General features: G+C 44.9%; 1 protein-coding gene across 2 annotated transcripts in view; it reads left to right on the forward strand.

Annotated features, from left to right (window-relative positions):
- The window catches only part of ABCA4 (ATP binding cassette subfamily A member 4), a 1,737,150-nt gene that overhangs the window by 904,550 nt on the left and 811,906 nt on the right, over positions 1-20,694 (forward strand). For both annotated transcript variants that reach the window (XM_069641223.1, XM_069641222.1), the window contains exon 14: positions 16,729-16,905. In XM_069641223.1, the coding sequence (XP_069497324.1) occupies positions 16,729-16,905 (177 nt within the window). The remainder of the gene's footprint in view (positions 1-16,728; positions 16,906-20,694) is intronic.

Consider the following 20,694-nt stretch of genomic DNA (forward strand, 5'->3'; position numbering starts at 1 on the left):
TCCGTTCACTCTGGGTGGCGGGTTGAGTGAGGTAGATGCCGAGATGAAGTATGGTTCAAAAGTTGAAATGTCTTACGTGTTTGATGTTCAATCGAGTGAGTGTTCCAACAAACAAAAGTTTCAATGTACAAGAGTTCAAACGAGCGAAAGTTCCAAAGACTCCGGCTCCTCCTATCGATAATTGCAGTATGGCATTCACACGTACCAGAGCCAGATGAACAGGAGGGCCCTTGTATCAAAGATGAATACCAACAAGTGATAGCATCAAGGGCAACATTGCATCGCTGGCGAGACCATGGCAGCGTTGATATTCAATCTTGGTTCAGGACTCACTCCACTGGCGGATTCATGGTTCCTGATGACCAGGATGCAGGGATGGGTAACTGGCTCAGCATTCTGGTACCACTGGTATTCTTCCTTGGGATTGTAGGGCGTATCTTGGGCTGGTTGCATTGTGAGATCTAAGGGGGTCAAACTCCTGAGGTGGTGAAACAGCATCAGAACTTGATTGTGTGTGGTTCCCTCTGGGGCCATGATCGCCTGCTGGATGAGCTTTAGCAATATCTCATACAGGGCCCTCACTGTGTTGAAAAGACTCAGCAACTGTGGGTTCTGATGCAGCACGTGCACATATTGGCTGAGTGAGGGTCAGGCCCTGGATCTCCAAAAAAGTTTGGTCTGGTCCCAATCGACTGCCCGATTCTGGAACTGGCACTTAGCCGGAGGGGGTCCCAGCTGGTCTCGAGGGTCGTGGCAGTGATGGCATGTCTGAGGAAGATCAGTCGTCATGGAGCAGAGACCTTTCGGCAGTGTGCATGGATCCGGACCGGAGTCCCATTACACTTCACTGCAAATTTGGCGGTGAGGAGGACTTGGTAGGGGCCGCATCTCCTTGGTTGAAGCAATGTCCTCTGCTGGTGGATCATCACCAGGACCCAGTTTTCAGTCACAGATGGTGGCAAGGTCCCACCGCTGGCTCAGGCAAGCCCACACAGCCCTGTGCGTGGAGAGATTGAACAGTTTTAATCAATAGGCGACCATACTGAATCAATGTGTCATCCTCGAACGTTAAACTCAGGGCACGGGGGATGCATTTGGAGCAGTTCCCATTCTCATTGGGTGCTCTGTGAGGATTTATTTTGCAGAGAGTTTTTGCTTACTCTGTGGGTTATTTCTCATAGCCAACAATACTAGCGGGAGGGCAAGGGGCCACTTTAGCCCAGTCTCCCTACACACCTTTGCTAACCTTAGCTTACGGTCGTCATTGCAGTGTTCTGCGTGTGCACTAAAGCATGGGTGGCAAGCACAATGGAACTGCTGTGCTATCCTTAGAGCTTTGCAGACTTCCCTGATAACCTGACCTGTGAAGTGACTACCTCAGTCGCTGTCTATCCATCGGGATAGCCCAAATCGAGGTATGAATTCAGCAAGCATCTTTTTACCTCCAGTAATCGCATTTGCCTTCCTGCAGGGTTAGTCTTCCACCCACACTGAAAACATGTCTACAATCACTAAGCAATATTGATATGACATACAGACAGGGATCTGTATGAAACCTACAAGTGCAAGAACGGACCTTCAGGTATGGAACATGCGGAGGGTTTTGTGGGCAACGCTCTCCCGACATTGTATGATAAGCATTTTATGCAATGTTCACAGTAATGCTGGGCCATAGAAACCACTCCTGGTGCTAAGCACTCTCTCTGGAGCACAGCGATCATGGCATTTTTACCTGAATGGGCTACGCTGTGAGCTTCATGGACCAAATAAGGGAGCAATATCTTGGGCGCCACCAGGAGTGCCACAGGTAGTATGCTCCTAAACTATACATATGCTGCATCCAGGTCACCTTCTCAGCCTCCAGGGCTTAATCTTGGACAATTGCCAGGCTGGCAAGAGACGGGATGGGTGACCGTGGAACTGAAACACAAACAAGACATTCATTAGGAGCTAGGGTCCCTCTGAGGGCCGATGAGCGAGCTGCACCATTCGCTAAATCATTTCCTAGTGCAGGGAAGGATTGTGAGGGGACATGCCCTCAGCACTTTACATTTCTACTGCAGCAGGGAGGAGCAAGGCATCTAATAGAGCTGCCACATATTTTCCATTCTGGATTGGGGTACCTGTGGATGTCAGGTATGCACACCGTTCCATAACACACTGAGGTTGTGGACCACTTTGTGGGCGTATCTGGAGTCAGTGTAGATGGATGTCTATCTCCCCTGGGCCAGAGTGTATGCACACGTGAGGGCCACAAGCTTGGCTACGTGAGCCCACTTGGCTGTGGGTAATCAGTATGCTTCTAAAACAGTATGGGGTGTACATGCGGCATACCCCAAAACCAATTCTCTGGTCTCGGGGACACAGATGCACGAGACATCCATGAAGAGGATGAGACCTGGGTTCAACAGGGGCACATCAACCAAACCTCAGGGGTCGGTAACAACGAGGCAGAGTTCAGGAAAGGGGAGCGATTTAAGGTCTCATTTGCAGCGGAAATCAGCACCTTCTCGTACCTTGTAAGATGGAAATTGGACACATGTTGGGTTTTGCCTTTTAACAGTAATGATAGTACGGTGTGAGGAACAGAAATCGTGACAGGGTGTCCTTGGACTAGTGAGCCAGTTTTTCTCGATCAATAGGGCAGCAGCAGCAACAGCCCCCAGACAAGCTGGGAGTGCCACTGCTGCTGGTTCCAGAGCTACACTGTGGTAGGATACGGGCTGGTGCCTATCACTGTGTAACTGAGTTAACACCGGTAGTGCTCATCGCAAAGTAAGACAAAGGGCTTGCTATAATCCGGCAGACCTAAAGCTGGCGCCATTGCGAGCGCCTGCTTAATGGTGATAAAGGTATCTTCTGCATCCTGGGACCATGGCAGGAGTTTGGGGTTGAATCATGGGTGAGGCTCTGAAGGGCTTCATGATTGATACAAACCCGAGGACCCATTGCCTACAGTAGCTAACCATCCCAATGAATTCCCTCATCTGCTTCTTGGTTTGGGCTTAGGTACTTTCTGGAACGTGGAAATCCGATCATGGGACAGACGTCTTTCGCCAGCAGAAATCTCATCGCCCAGGTATCACACACTGGGCAGACAATTGTAATTTGTCTTTCGATGCCTTGTGATCCTTCTCGGCAATCGCTTTCAACAGAACCAGTGTGTCTCCTCTGCACGCTTCCAGGGAGGGGGAGGCTATAAGCAGATCGTCTGCGTACTGCACTTGCATCGACCCTCCTGGGAACTACACATAATCTAGGGCCCTCATTACAAGTCAGGCGGTGGACCATGGTACTATTAGCACCATGGTCCATGCCGGATTCCGCCATGGTGGATGGCGGAATTACCGCACCATTCCAAGGTGAGTGGGGCGGTAATTCCCCATTCACCATTTGCCCTTCCCCATTCCCATTTTTGCCCCATAGGGCATAATGGGGATGGGGAAGGCGCTAATTACGGCACTGTAAATTACGGTGCCGTAATTAGCACCAAGGTCGCTTAGCGCCTTGGACTTTAACGCCTGCAAAAAGCAGGCGTTAAAGAGTGAATCAGGCGTTAAGGGTTTAACGGCGCCGACGGCGCCGTTAAACCCTTAACGCCTGACTTGTAATGAGGGCATAGGTCTTTTCAAAATGTGGGAGAACAGTATGGGGCTCCCTACATTCCCTGGTGGGAGGCAGGTGAACTTATACTGCGTCATTTCATGTGTGAATGCAAATAGATACTGACTCTATGGGTGTATGGGTATAGAGAAAAATGCAGAACACAAATCTACAACCGTGAAGTATTTTGCAGTGTGAGGAATACATGACAACATTGTAGCAGGATTGGGTACCATGGGAAAGAATGGTAAAATGGTGGCATTCACCGCGCACAGGTCCTAAATAAAACGATACACCCCTTTCTCTGTTTTTCTTTAGGCAGTACCGGAGTATAGCAGGGGCTGTGGTTGGCACAATAATATATTGTTTGTATTTGTATTTATTGTGTTTATATAGCGCTTTAATCCAAAGCGCTTTACATTATAACAAGTTACATAGAAAAATATAACAGTAGAAGCAATTTACAAGACATGAATCAAACCAACAAAACAGTAGGTAGAGCAATTAACCTGTGAGGGTACGTAAGGGAAGGAGGGGGATGAGAAAGGGAAGGAGGAGGGAGACAGAAAGGGCATTAGGGTGAGGATGTAAGGAGGGAGAGGTAAGGGAAAGGAGCGGGTAGGTAAGGTGAGTAGGGGAAGATGTGAGCGAGGAGAGAGAGAAGTGATAGGGGGTAAGGGTATCAGGGTGGGGGATGTAGAAGGAGAGATTTCAAGGAAGTACGGAAGGAGGAAAAGGTGGTGATGGAGCGGATAGAGAGAGGGAGGGAGTTACAGTGCAGGGGGGCTAGGAGCTGAAAGGAGCGGAAAAGTGAAAAGGCACATGGGGAAGAGGGGACGGTGAGAAGGAAGAGATTAGCAGATCGAAGGGAGCCGGAAGGGATGTAGAAAAGAGAGAAAAGAGATAAGGGGGGCAAGATCATGAAGAGATTTAAAGACGAGACAGAGGAAATTAAATTTACGTTGGGAGTGAAAGGGAAGCCAACCAAGGTAAGAAAGCTTGGAGTAAGAACTCAATCACAGGGTGAATACCTTCTTCTGCTCCTCAGAAAATGGGATTCTGGGGCACACAAAGTAATGGTTAGGCAGCATTCAATGTAATCTTGATGGGTTCAGAACATACACCCAGTACCACAGACAGGGGGTATCGGTCCGGTCTTTGGATTTTGAGTGAGCTACGTCTTATAAACAGAGCTAGCACCTCGTGCTCTCTATGAACGGGGATATCCAAGTACACTCCAAAATGCATGCTTTTCGGAGATAGGGCACAATGTAACACCATCATAGGTGTAGACACGAGATGAGGTATCAGTGTATCTTCTGGGACCCCTTGGCAAAACCTATACTTCGGTCATGGCTTATGACTGTAGGGTCAGGCCTCCCGCCGCCCCTACTGGGGTGGGTGCTTGTCCGCCACGACCATCGTACTGAGGTCGATTCGGGCACTCGGCTTTCCAGTGTCCGGTCTGTTTGCAAAAATTGCACTGGTCATAGTTTGTGTTTGGGTAATAACCTTTGGCCATTTGTCCGCTTGAGCTGACTGGGGAGCGCCTCTTCCCCATCCTCGTCCCCTCCCCGGAACCGTCCCCTTCCCTTTGAGGGTTGTAAACTCTGCATCTGCAGTGCCATAAGCTTGGCTTCTGTCGTTTATTTTTGTCTTTCAGCCTTCTCGTAAAAATGCTGTGCCACTAAAAAAACCTCAAACAACCCCTTTCATTCCCATCCGATCCTTACTGCCTTAGGGGCTCATTACGAGTATAGCGGTGCAGGAATAAAGTGGCAGTAATGCAATTACCGACACTTTTCCCGCTCCGCCTTACTACGAGTTTGGCCCTGGAGTGGGTGATTTACCTACAGCATTATGATAGAGGTAAATACTCCTCCTTTCTGCCAGAAAACTGGCAAAATTGGTGGAATTACTGCTGTGGATCCCCCATTCAGTCCTATGGACTCCAAATTAATGGGTACTTACACCACTACTACCACTTGTAATCTGGTGGTAAATCCGCCAGACCATGAGGCGATAATGGCAATTCCATTGGGTGGTATTCTGACAGATTTACCACCGGAATACCGCCCAAATCTTAATAAGGCCCCAATCCCTTCTACCACCTTGGCTTGCAACCCCATAGCGAACTGTGCCACTACTACCTGTAGTGCGGTAGTAATGGCATAAACAATCCCTGAATGTAGTTCAAAACATCGTTTTAGACATTCCAAACACTCCACCGGGTGTGCTCGCTTGGCCTGCTTGCAGGAATTTATCTTGGCCCAATTGGTCTTATGAAGTCAAAATCACAAGAAAGTGTTGTACCAGTCTGCCATTGAAAGCTTTCAGATCCCGGTTTGTGGCAGGTTCTTCGATTGACCAGTTTGCACGCACCTTGATCAAAGCAAATGTGTCTGGGGGCAATACTGCACACAGCAACTGATTTAGATCAACAAGGTGGGGTGTTTTAGGAAAGATTTCTCTTTACTGCACCCCTCCTTCCTTTTTTATAGACCCCCCAAACTTTTTGCTTTTATTTTTGATCTTATCCTATCATTTTTACAGTGGAGTGATGCCTTAAACTGGCTTGGGGAAACTGACATGTCCTTCAGGCTGTCAGTAATGGGAAACATTGTTTTCCTTAGTCTTATTATTTAGTTACTACTTTTAGTAACTTGTTATCACTTGTGTTAACTTTTTTTCTTTGTACAATGCATCTTACACTGCAGTACAATGGGGTATACTTTTTTTTTGCACTAGACTAACACTCAAAGGATTTTTTGTTACTCTAGGTGTACTAAATGGGGAAGCTGGTGACAGCATTGACTTTTTACCATTATTTGGTGCTTTTCATTTTAGCCTTACCGTGTTGACCATGTTTGGCTACTAACTGTGGCTAGTGTCCAAACATGGTCATGCCACAAGGTTTTTCGCTTGTCCTTTGGACATCTTGTTTTTTAGCCTTCTTCCTGGCCTGTGAGGCCAGGAAAATCCGTACATGGACTTCCAGTGCCTGGGAAAGCAGAAACCTTTGGCAGGTTACTGGAGGGCTATGTGTGTTGCTGGCAGGATGTGGTCTGGGACTGTCTGGTGCCAATCCACAAACTGGTTTCAGTGTGTCTGAGTGTTATATGAGTGTTCCCACCAGTGGTCCTGATTGGACCACTGCTGGGGTGTGTGTGGGGCTAGTTCTGCTATTGCTAGTGGGAGTTTTGGCTCTCACCTGGCTTTTGGGATAAGAGGAGGACCCCTGCACCCACCCCTCAGAGAGATCCTGGAGTAACCTGAAGGAGCCAAGACTCCTGTCCAGCAGGAGCCCTGTCTTGCTATTGATCTTCAGCAGTCCTGCGAGGGAGCTACAACCTGTGGAGTGGAGGGAACATCCATTCCTGATGTCTGCTTGGTACCCTGCAAAGAAGAGCCGTCAGAAGTGTCCCGGGACCGACATATGGCTTACCAGCTCTGAATTTGGGCTACCGTGCTGCCAATGTCGCCGTTCTGTGTTGAGGGCTGGAACTTGGGGGATCCCATTGTCATACAAGACTTACCTCAGTGAATTTTTGGAGTCCTAGCATCAGGAGGACCCGAGATAGGAGGGAAAGTCTGACCGTAACAAGTGAGTCCCTTTGCGTCCTTGTACTGCAGTGACCACCATTTGAAAATGCGATTTGAGTCGTGTCCAATCCTAAGAGGGGGCCTGCATCGTGTTTTTCTGCATTTTTCATCCGAGAGTCCTTGCACTAGTGAAAGACACTGACTGGAGATCTGCTTGAACCGCCAACTCCTATGAATCAAGGACTGAGGCTGATGGCGGGAAAAGCAACCTCAGACCTTCTTCCATTGACCTGCCAAGTCCTGGGAAGAATTGGAGTATGGGGGTGAGTTACAGTGGTTCTTACCTGCCCCTAAACTCCCATTAAAAGTTTTCCTAACTTTTATAACATTTTTGCCATACTTTGGCTTTGCCATTGCTTGCTCGTGCAAGCCTTCTGAAAGTTGGGGGCACTTTTGTTAGTTAGAATAACCTGTCCTCTAACCCTTGAAACCATTCACTGGACCCCAGAGACCCTACCTTCATTTTCTACTGCATCACAAACTGTGTCAGAATTTGCCCTGAACTTTTGGGCATAAAACCGCAGACAATTTAGGGAAGGACTTTTAAAGTTAGGGTAAATTCTTTGTGGACCTGTAGTGCATTACCTAATCTGTTCTTTCTTTTACACAGGTTTGATTTGTATTATGTCCTACTCTAGTGACTGTATGTATATATGTAATCTATTATTAGTGTTGTGTGATACTTCTACCTGTTAGTAGTAATTTTTCATAGTGATATTTGGCCATAAACAAAAAACGGTATTTTTATACATACTGTCTAAATGTAATCTGTGATTCCCATTGTGTGTGCTCATTGTGGACCCTTTACAAGCTCACCACCTCTTGAGACTTAGCCTAGACCTCTCGTCACTGCTACCGTGAACTGGTTTGGCTACAGCTCCTAGAGTTGTCCCTGTCACAATATAGGTTGGCCTTCTATACATCTGTCCACAAGGCCAGAGTATAGAATATCAGTCCTAAAAGGGGGATAGCAATCCCATATTACTTGCAGCTCCTCCTGGAAATTGACTGGGTCTTCGAGTATTTTGGGGAATCTCTGGACCATGTTAAAAAAGCCAGTGGCACTCCAAGGGGCAAGCCCCATGACTTTGGTGTTGCCTCACTCCGGGAGCTAGAAAAAGCTAAAAACCACAAAGCACACCTATTCAGAAGTTGGTTCAGTTGATTAAAGATATTCTGCAAAACCTTAAGATGCTAGGTAAAAGTCCCTGTGGGATGTACTGTGTAGGTAAAATCAACCGGAAAGTGAAAGAGAGGTGGACAGAACACAAGTCCTGCATTAGGACCAAAAACACAAAATCACCAGTCTTTAGACACTACCGGGATCAAAAACATAACATCTCACAAATGAGAATGGTAATTCTAGAAGTTCTACACCCATTACCACGAGGAGGTAATTTACCAAAACATTTAGCACAAAGGGAACTTTTTGGATCCGGAAATTAGATGCAATGATACCACTCAGAATGAAAGAAGAGAACTACTTACGACCATTTTTGTAAAACCTCAATTTATTACAAACCAGCCAATGTAGTGCTCATTAAATCTTAGAAGACCAACAGAGAGATTTCTGATTTGCCCTTTATCCCCACTGGAATACAGGGGTACCTAGTCTTGAATAGATACAGATGGTAGATAAACACAGATAGATTTCTTGTGCAAACTATTTATATAGTAAACTATAATGACAATTCACCTGTTTATGACAAAATGCTCTGTGATGAGATTGTACACCCGACTATGAGGGTCAGTCACTGTTTGACCAACATGCATCATGAAATGCTACCTATTATTGATGTTATGAATGTAACCTTATATGAAAAGGAACAATGACAAACATGGCTCATTAAGTCATTTATCACAGTAATTATGTACACACAAAGGACATTAACATCCTTGCATGCTATGGACAGAATATTCTACACCATTTGACACCACTACCGCAGACCGGTAAGTGAGGTATTCCCAGTTTTCTATATAGACACTACAGCGCTATATCTAACACTTCGCTGATTTCCTCTGTATCCAAAATAGTTTTATTCTAAACCCCTCTTTATTGGCATAACAGAACCCGTGTTACTTTACACAATTAGCCTTTAATACCTTTCTACACGTTGGTTTTTGAATAGTACACACACATATCTACGGCGGCATATTAAGCAGATGACACTCCCATCTGTCACCACTCCAGACAGCACATAAACATTGGAGTACGTCATTCCGCACATGCACTAATGACATCACTAATCCAAAATGGCCGCCACACAGGAATTATATGACATCATTTCGCGCATGCGCGAATGACGTCACCCGCGGGTATAAAAACCGCTCATTACTGAATTAAAAGCAGAGACGGTCCGGTCAGCTCTTGCAGCAGATGCTGTAGGCTGTTCCTGGAAGACTTCTGGAGATGAGACCTGCAATTGAATAGATAAAGTAAGTTTAGCTGCAGGGATACCACTAATAGAATAGCTTCCCTCTAGCTTGACACTTACCTTGTTTTACCTCTTCTTGTCACTAGGGACAGCTGCTACTCATCAGGAAGCCACAGCATCCTGAGTCATTATTTGCTCAAACACAGAGAGAAACTCGTTTTTCGCTGTTTGGTGACAAGATAGATTGACCAGATCCCACAGTAAAGTAAGTTAACAGTGAAGAAGCCTAGTCAAACAGGATATTGGTGTCGCTACCGAGATACTTACCTTCTATACATATTATTATTATTTTTTAATTTTGTTTTTTGATGGCAGAGGTTCACAACGGTACATACAATGTAACAGCGGATGTATACAGCAGGTATTCTATGGAGCAACACACAGGTCTAATGTATTAATCAAAACAGGTAGAGCAATGTCCACAGGGCTGCAATTGATGGGGGAAGAGGTAGGCGTTCACGGTACAGAAACAGTTCCTGATGGGGCAGGTGACAAGCCCGATCCTGGCGTACCCTTGCTTTGTCTGTTAAGATACGCATTGAATTCAGCCCAGATGTTCTTGGTGCGGGCTTGGGCCGTGATCATGGTCAGGTATTCCTCCTCACAGTTCCGTGACCAAGTGAGCCAGCGCAGCCATTTCTGATATATCGGGGGGGAGGAGCCCTTCCAGCACTGGAGTATACATTTTTTGGCAATCCTACAACTTATATTTAGAAACTCAGCCGATCGTCTAGTGTCATCCATTTTCCAAACCCCAAACAGAACCGCTAGAGGGTCAGGATCAACCACAGTTTCAGTGATAACAGTAAGTGTCTCTAGAATACTTTCCCAAAATGTAAACAGTTTGTCACAAGTCCAGAACATATGCAAGTGATCGGCACCAGTCAAACCACAACGGGGACAGGAGTGAGCTGTGTTGTTGGTGAACTTCGAAGTCCTGTATGGGGTATAATAAACTACTAATTACGGAAAGAAAAAATCCAGAGGATACAATTTTGGAGACAAAGGAATCAAGAAATTTAATTGAACCTGATCCATTATTTAAATATCAAATTTTAATCGAGAATTAATCATAGCACTCAACAATTTTACATCGCAGGAAAGAAATTAAGAACACATAATTTCACATATAATCAATCTCATTCATACACTGGCATCCATTAACCATTCATGTATACATCACAATAATACATGTAAGTTAAAACCTTATCCTAAAAAAGTCATAACAATTGATTTACTTATTGTCTTCATAAAAAGGAAAGAGATATATAATAAATATATATGAAAAGCCACAACAACAAATTCCTCAAGTGGTCATCAGTTTAGGATGGGTCACATCGATGTCCAAAGTTGACCTCATCACTGGTTTCTCAACCGGTTTCGGCGTATTTAACTTTAATTGAGTTACGCCTTCATCAGGAGAATAACAATTCAACTCTTCATAAATGAAGAGAGAGAAAGAGAGACAGCTGAAAATTCCTGATATGAAGAACAGGAGTACCAGCTATACCAATATGCGATGTCCCAACACGTCTGTACTGCGTAACCATCAGCCGGGGATATGGGAATAGTTCAATCCTACAGTAGCTGTTTTTCTGCAGGAAACACCATTTAGGAGGAAAGGATCAATCCTCCAATATTAATTTTCATAGACTCAAGGGGTGCAACCAGGAATTCACAACTCTCCCGTTCTTATTCCGGGACAAGCTGTTGAAAATATGCTCGCTCGCAAGGTATGTCAAGTCCGTAACCCAACGGCACCCCTCTGGCGACCAAAAGCCTGTTTAAAAGTGTGTACTGCATGGCGCGGTGACGGAAGTTAAGAGAGACTTTTTTAGTGCGTTTGTATACATATTTTTTTAACACCAGGCTGGACCAGGCAGTGATTTGATCCTTGCCCTACTTGCTTACCAGAGCATAGCGTGACAATAGACTATACAGAAGGACCACATTGGAGATTTCGGTTCTCAGGTTCTTTTAACTCGAGTAAGTCAGATACTCTCCTATGTAGCTTAAAACCATTATTAGATCTGAGCTCTTTTAGTTTAATTGATTTCAGTAAGGCTCCACTTATAAAGTCCTTATTACATTAGCAAGAACATAATGTTCCTTTCTTATTATGATTTTTCTTATTCTTATAACAATGAGTACGGAATACCTATTTGATTTAAAGCAACAAATCAGGAGTTATATTAGCATTACAAGTTTGGACTTTTAGGGCAAGAGAGACATGGTTGTCATTTACCTTATACAGTATACAAGTTTTTATTATATGGAAACATGACCGTGAACCACTGGATTCAAGATGTATTATCACATGCCTTTGGAAAAATGTTGAGATTAATTTATGTATAAACATAATATGTACTGTAATATGCTATTAATATTTGAATATATATTTTTTTCTTTCATAGAAGTTTTTGTAAGAAAAAGCATGTTTGCCCCTGATGAAGAGTACAAGTAAACTCGAAACGTGTTGGGCCATTCATACTGAATGTATTTTTAATACGAATAAATACTTGTTTTAGATCAAAATTGAATTGTCAAATACTAATTGTGCTGTCGCTGAAAATCACCTTGGTGTAATAAGGTCAAAAATATTTGAGAATTGCTAAAAGACATCTTTCTACAAACCAAGAGGAAAGGTCTGGTCCTGAACTCCCGGTGTGGCGTCTGGTACAACAGACCTACCCTCTGATACCTAATAATATATATAGGCTTTTCGCCTCAAAGATAGTGTGCAGGGGACGCGGGTTTCCTAAATCAGGAAGCCAATTGCCTTTCTCACCCCGGGAGATGCCTGAGTGGAAATACACCCGTTCTGGAGTTTTTGGTAGTATTTGGGAAGCCTTCAAATGTGCCTGTGGATGCTGAAAATAGCCTAGAAATCTGAGCGTTCATTTCAGGGGTGCACAGGCCCTCCATTGGTTGTCTGAGTGTGAATTGGTGGTAGGTAGGTGGTTGTGAGGAAATGGGGCTAACAACTTTCTGATTTGGCTGGTTGTTTAAAATAGCCCGATTGTGAGTGACCAGAATGTCTTTGGGGGTTTCTTATGTTAGGATCTCTCCTTCTAGGACTGGATATAACCATTTGTATCTGGGTTTGTGGGTCGGGCTGCAGATTTGTGCACTCATTGTTCATGGACTTGACTTGCTCCTGGAGCTTTATTAGTGAGTCTTTCAGTGCCCGGGTCTTAGATTAATTAATTTGTTTAGTGGCTTCAGTATACCAATCGAGGTAGCTGTCCCATTGGTGTTGGTGTACACGTGAGCCCTTTTTCTCTAACGTGGTTCTCCAACTGGTTATTCTATCTAGGTCAAATGTGCGTTCCTGAGGAAAATGTCTAGGTGACTCGGTCTATGCATATCCGTGCCATTGTTCCAGGTACTTGCATTCTTTCGGCAAGTAGTGTGTAAACATGAAGGGGCTGGACTCTGTTTGGGAGGGAGCGGCACTTGTCTAGACTGCCCAGAACCTATTCTCTCTGTGGTAAGGCAAGGCATGGCTTATTACAGATCCAGGTCCGTTCCTAACTCCATTTGCACGGGACGCCATTGAGTTACATGACTGGTGGTGTGGGTACGGCCTATGAACTTAACTGTTCTGCCATTTCTAGTCAGCGGCTCAGGTATCACCTGGGGCCCATTCCTCCCCATTACAGAATTTCAGAAACAGCTGCAGGGTTTTGTCAGATTCAGATAACTGCAACACAGTTTATTTTCCCCCTGTATTCCACCCACGATGCAGAGCAGTAATCATTTCTTCAGTGACGCGGGTAAGTAAGGGTCAAAGACAAGGCACACAATCAGTAGAAATACAGCCTATTACAGCTCCCGTACTAGGATAGAGGAGAGTGTGAAATATAAAGTAGGATCGCAAATCTCATTGCACATTTAGGGTTTCAAGTAACGAAGTCTGGTTTGAGACAAGACAATAATAGGGTTCTCATCCACGGATGCATCCAGAAAACATTCTTCCATGTCCCTGCCCAGTCTTATACTACTCTGACCGCCATCATAGTCCCTTGTCTCCTTTAAGTCAGTAGGTAGCATGGATGCACTGCTTTTAGAACTGCTGTGTGCCACCGCTTTGTTCCTTTTACTTCAGACAACCAGTTTCTGTTTGGCTGGGCACTTTCCCTCCTTTTTCTCCAGACAGATTCTATACTTTAAACCCGACTAAAGACATTTTGATTCATTTCAGACTATACAACATATGACATCACAATACATTGATGCAGTGACCTGTGTTCATCAACCCATGATTTTCTGATGAGCTCTTTCTTCCGGGTTCTGTTCTGCCTGCGCCCCTCGGGTCTCCAGGCTATGACGATTCGCAGGATCTCGTAAATTTTCCCCAAAGGGAAGCCCTTCCCTATGAGACAGGGGAGGTTAGGCTGCTACACAATAGTCACCCTTAAGGGTTGTAAAAAGCGGGAGGACCTCACAGGGAGAGATTCCACTCATGGGGATAGGGACTCCTGTCCTGTGAAAGACCTCCCTAAACCCTTGTTCCCAGAAGACATGGCCTTTTTAACTCATTCTCCCTCCCAACCTGAAACTACTACTATGTGTTATTGTGAAGTCTCAAATATGGTCTGTATGGGCAGATAAGACTGAGATGAAGAAGAACCAAAGAAACAACGGAAAAACAAAAGGGATTACCAAAGAACTGTGTTAATGTGGCCACTAGGAGGCATGAAGATAACTTTAGAAGCATTGGCAACAAACACTGACGCTATGTTGGTGCGGTCCCAACAATTTAAAGTAAAGACCGAGGAAGGACTAGAAGGGCTCGAGAGAAGGAAGAGCAGCGAGGGAAGCTCGCGTCCAACCTGCAGGGCCCGGGAATTTCAAACCTGTGCTGCCTGAAACATCAAGAGACAGTTGGTCTCGGAAGGAGAAACCGAAAGGGACTACACTTGCCGGGGTAAAACCGACTCACTGCTGAAGCAGGAAGAATCCAGCTGTGGTGTGGCCTCTTCGAGGTTGACCATGTGGTCCATTGAACACACCAAGTCTACCGCCGTAGCAACGACTCTGTGGAGCCGCATAGACCAAAGAGGAGGAAAGCAGGAATATGCAATCTCCTTCATCCCGTAGTGATACCCAGAGAACCAACAGTCAAGTATTCCTCAGGTGTAATTTCCCTCGTCAAAGTAGTGGCGCGAAAAACCATAAACTTCAAGAGTGCTTTGGAAGTGAATTCCCTCGTTACTGTGGTAATACGAAAAGCCATACATCTCAAGAGTGCCTCGGGAGTGAACTCCCTAGTCACCTTGGCAAAACCAACAAATGTCAAAGATACCAAAAGTACACGAACCGTCGAGTAATATCCCTAAAATTCAAGATATGATATAAAAAGTCCTGATAAAGGGCCAGCAATAAGAAGAGGAGTGGATAAAGCCTTAACTCTGTTGTTTGCAAATCCTTGGGAGAAGTTAAAGAGACTTTTAAAGAACCATCAAGGGATAGTCTCCAGAACTCTTCCAGACAAACCAGAAGAAGGGAGGCAGTCCTCGTCCCTACTGCAAGAGACTGCTGTTAAGTCAGCCTCAGAATGGATTGATAAGGGATGAGAAGTTGATTGAATCCTTTTTGGTTTATTTCTTGGTGGTCGGGATAGAGTAGTTAGTTTGGACAGAGGACAGTATTTTAGTTTTTGACTTGCATCCCAACGAGTACCCGAGGTTTCTTCTGTGTTGAGGTAGGGAAAACCCCTCTAGGAATAGGGAGAGATAGGTTATATGCTTTATTTTAATAAAATTATATAGCCGCAATGATAGCGCCTTGTCACCCTCCTTACGCCATCACGCCAAATGGTGCTCTGGGCAGTTCTCCCCTCTGACTACATCGTTCTTGTTAGGCCCAAGGGATCACCGGGAAGAGTGTCCAGCAGACCTCATGTGAGGCCGCGTATCTGATGTCTAAGGCACCAGATTGTTGAGAAAAATAAAGACCACTTGATTCTGGTGGATTGATGACCACTATTAGTCAAAACGGTAAGCAAACAAAAGACCAATGTAACATGAGACTGCGGCGCAAATGAACCCCCCGGGGTGCAGGTATCTTATACTCCCAGGATTACATGGGGGCCAATGGTAGGAGGTGGTCTTAGTCTTTGGCAAGGTCAAAACTTTGCCCTTTATTGCTGACTTAGAAAATGTGTTTCTTGTACAGTGTTTTGATGACAGCTGCATTCGGCAGTGCACGTTAGTGTCATTAGCAAATAGCACAGTGTAATGCATTTCTTCAAGGCACCTATGCTCCCTAGCGATTAACATCCCGCCTTGGAGCAGGCAAGAGGCCTTGTAATATGACGACTTCTGCCTGCCAAAGCTGCCTCAGACTCAAAGGCGAAATCATAAAACACACTTAGCTATGCCAAAAGGGATATACGTTAGAAGCGTGAACAGTGAAGGCGAGCATTCTTTAATCATGAGCGAGGTGCTTCTTGAGCAGTGACATGCGCAGTGGGAGTCAGCAAATATCATTGTGTGGCTAATATCAGTGGCCCAACATGGCACGAGGAAAACAGAATAGATGGTTATACAATAGCGGAGCATGGGGAATACTTATGACGTCATGCTTTATTCTATTCTTTTCCTCCACGCGGTGTTAGTAAGTCATCCAGCTCTTTTGTATTCTGGTACTTGTAGTTTTGTTTCCCCACAATAATTATAATGAAAGAAAGGCTTTTTGTAGCACTCCATGCTGGATTCCACTTGCTTCTCAGCACGGTTATAATAGTTGCTGGTATTACCAAGTTAACGGTACTCAGTTTATCGACCTCAGAGTCAGTCCTGCCAGGGTTTGTACTTGCAAACTGCAGGATAGTACATGACTGAGACAAGAACTTAACTTGCTGAGCTATCTTTCTGGCTGCGGTAGTGCAGATACCAGAAAGTAAAGAAGAAAATAGAACTGGATGAGATACTCACGCTTTTGGACATATCATTGAATGTATCTGATCAAATGTTACATCGTTCTATTACATTACTCCTGCTCGAGGGAGAGTTACTTCACGAGCAATGTTTTTGTCACCCATGTAATTCAGCATGCACCATTTCACTCTCTTTTCCCCCAGGTACTGGGACCCCGGCCCCAGAGCCGATCCAGTGGAAGATCTGCGCTACATCTGGGGTGGCTTCTCTTACCTGCAGGACATCATCGACCAAGGCATTATCAAGAGCCAAACCCACAATGCCAAGCCCCTGGGCGTCTACATACAGCAGATGCCCTACCCCTGCTTTGTGGATGATGTGTGAGTATGAGCAGCCGGGTCTTTACTGCAGAGGGTTGCATTGGAGGACGGGGGCCACTACGGAATGCATTCACTGATTATGTCACACAAACTGTATTTACTCTTCTTTATCTTATATTTTATGATTACATTACTCAGTGGTACTTGCTTAGCTGCAAAAAGCCACCCTCAGCCATACCTGTCGCGGGAGGCTAGCTCAGCGGCAACGTGCTCGCCTTGGAAGCAAGATGACACGGAGCAACACAGGTTCCATCCCCAGGTCCGCGCTTAGAAACCTCTGGGTATTAAGCGCGTTATAAATAACCTATCATATCATATTATAACCTCTGTGATAGGCCGGGAGTCTATGGGTTTTTCTTCACTGGCGGGAGACTGTGAAAACTCTGGGATTCCTGTTGCTGTTAGGAGAAGATGGATCTACTTCACCCAATTCAATGACCTTGGCCAAGATCAAATTGCCTGTGGCCAATCACATTGTGGTGTAATGATTACGGCACTTCTTCATTCCAATACAATACAACATTAACTTTCAGCGAATGCAAATGATTGCCATCATGACATTGCATGACAGTGCACACCACTATGTCACAGCCCACGCCACTGTTCGTATAAGCGCAATGGGATGAGCGCATGCTGCCTTGAAGGGCATGCTGATGAGCTTGAGGCCTTTCCTCCTCTAGTGTGAAAAACAAGAGTGGCGTTACCCTCCCCATTAGTCTTGTGTGCACGGGCCCAAGATTTGACCCAGGAGACATGGGGCTGGAATGGGTGGGTGAAGCTCCGCGCATGAATGGGGAGAGTTTGGTACAACTTTAGATGTGGCCAAAATCTCCAGGTTTTTGATTGTCAAATGTAGGACATTATGCCTTAACCCGCTCCTGACTTGGTAATCAACAGCACTTTGCACAAGAGGGCTCATGCGTAAATGCCCTAACTCTCAGATTGGCAGATCCTGATAAAATAAAACGATTTTTTCCCCTCATTTTTTTACCAGCCTTTGCCAACTTTACAGGGAGTGATGAGTCTGAATGTGCTGTTTCCGCAGCATCATGGTCCTGCAGGAACAAAACATGGCACACGGTGATTGTACCAAACGCATATAGGTGGGGACTCTGGTGTGAGCGGGATTGCTGGATATCTGCCTCAGCCCAGTGCATCTTTTCAGCCATTCCATCTTGGCCCAACGCACAGGAATGAACATTTGTGAGGTCTTGTTCAGCCTGTGCTTTGGAGTGTAGGGTATCACACACAGTGCCAAGAGCGAGTTTAGCGATGGGGTTGGCCATTATTTCTTGCTGCCATGTGCCCAGCACGTAGAGTAGGTGGACACTCCACAATTCTTGTGCCCCCAACCAGAGATCACTGCCGCCTTGTGTAGGTTATCCTCAATTCATCACAAGCAGCAGATTTAGATGTATAAGAGATTGAATCTGCAATAGCCCGGCCCGCGGCTATGGCAGAGGGCAGGTTAAGATTCTTCTGAAACGGGACCATGAACCTGTTCACAGGAAAAATGCAAGTCCCAAGCTGCATGTGCTTGACCAATGTGTGGTTAAGGAGTGATTCCTACTCAGGTAGGACCATTGTGAGATGGTGTACACTGCAAGTGCTAGGCCTTCTTGCCTCCCACGATGTACATGTAAGATACTATGACCAGTGGCTCCCATGGTCTGTAATACTTCTATAATCGTTCTTTTCAGGTGTAAACAGAGGAAACAGCCCCTGACAGGCTGTGTCACAGTTCAAAATGCAAACTGCCCATCTGAAAAGCATTGAGACCGTCAATGCACACCTTTGTGTGACCCCAAAGCCAGCACCACTTTAAACAAAAACTCAAAAATGTCTTAGTGATGAATGACGTTTTTCTTTCAAATACGTTCTGTTGAAACGTTCCGAATGCATATCAAAACAGCATATTGCAGAGTTCAGCGAAGCTAAAATGATAATTGGTTTAATAATGCGTTTCGGGCAGTACGCCCTTCTTCAGGAGTTCACCAAATGCGGGAATGCACACCACGCGTTTACCAAAGTTGGGTTGGGGAAGGGTCCGGACCACGTTTGCCCCAACCAACAGGGGCTGGGGAAGTGACATACGGCAGAGAGACAGAAGGGGGGAGCCGGAACAAAGGAGCAGCTATTTAAGGCTGTGTCAGAAAGGTGTGCGCCCTCTTTGGCCCTGCTCTTCATTTTCGTAAGACTTTGATCATGGGTAGAACAGATGTTAACTAATTGCTTCTATTAACAAATTTAGTAGGTTATGATCAAGGTATTAAGATCAAGATTGGCATAAGGTTCAGAGGTTGGCAAAACATTTTCCTTAGTGCATGTTAGTCCTAAATTATGACAAATTCGTTAACATCCCTTTTAGGGTCTGTCCTATAAAGTATGCCAATTGTAGATAATGGGTCCACTGTGCTTGAATTACTTGTGGGTCTTTTAGATGTGTTATACTCAAGTAGAAGGAGATTTTATTATTGCCATTTGTGTTGAATCAGAGGTGATCATTCCAAATTCCCCGACCCCAGCCCTTCCCGACGAACGAAGAAGCAGAACCGGCAAATCAGAAGGAGACGCCAGGACATATCGGTGAGTTGGCCTGATGCAGGTGACCCTGGGGCGCTCTGAAGGAGACCTCTGTGTAATTTTGAATACTGCATAGTTGAATTTAAGCAAACTTGCTGCAGCTCTCCAATTAAGAGATGTCGAATATGAGAATATTATAACCGACATTGCCAAAGCCAAAGAGGGACAAGAGTAAAGAAAGGGGAATACACATTTCCTGAAGAGGGTTATCCAATAAAGGGACATTGTAACCTGCATTGCCAAAGCCAATGAAAGCTGGGAGTGACACCAAAGCAATTCGAATATAGTTGTCCCAGACCAAGATACCTTGAGGGAGGAAGTTGTAAACATCCAAAAGTTTTTATTAATAAAAATCAGAGACTGCAGGAAAGATGTCCTCCTTATAAAGTGGAGCGGGGGGAGAGAACTGTAACCTGCATTGGATATGGTAAATAGATCAATGTGAGAATGATTGTTCTTCTGTGCATTATAATTGTGGAAGAAGCTGTATGTCAAATGTGCTGTAAGTCAAAAGACTAAACAAGAACCAGTTGTTGATTCAACTTTCGCCATTGAGGATTTAAATGTGGAAAGTGAGGAAAGAATGGAACAAGCATTACCACAGAGCACAGGTTGTAGTAGGAGGAGTTCTTATCCTGGCAGGTGAGTAAACCCGGAAAGGGACGAATAGTGGTTAGTCCTGGCAGGCGAGTTGACCAGGAAGAAGATAACTTGAAGTACTGTGAATGTGGTATAGGTTTGTGGTGGAAAAAAGTGTCTACTGTGTTTGATTAGCTGCTGTGTAACCATCCTGACTAAGGTGCTGTTTATGAAGGAGAAATACAATGTGATAACAAGTGAATAATCTTCAGAGAAAAGAACATTTACCTTGACTTCTGACTTATAATGTGAAGAGAAAGTCTTTTTGGTTTGACCAGCAGAAGAATGTGGACAACTTTAACAATTGTTTTTTGAGTGTGAAAAACCCTTTGGAACAAAGATAGCGACTTTGCTAAGCGAAGGACATATTGAATGAAAAGAATGTTATATTCTACCAGGAGTTAAACTTGACTCATGAAAAGAACTTTTTGGAAATTGAACTTTGGTTTGTAATATCTGCGTTAATCCAGGGGAAGGCGATCCAAACCTGGTTACATGGATGCTTGTTTATAACTGTTGTGTTTGAAGCTATATGTGTTATGAAATCTAAGCAGCCAAATAAGTCCT

This window comes from Ambystoma mexicanum, chromosome 1q (genome assembly GCF_040938575.1).
Source record: "Ambystoma mexicanum isolate Mex_15411 chromosome 1q, UKY_AmexF1_1, whole genome shotgun sequence".
In the NCBI taxonomy this organism is placed as follows: domain Eukaryota; kingdom Metazoa; phylum Chordata; class Amphibia; order Caudata; family Ambystomatidae; genus Ambystoma; species Ambystoma mexicanum.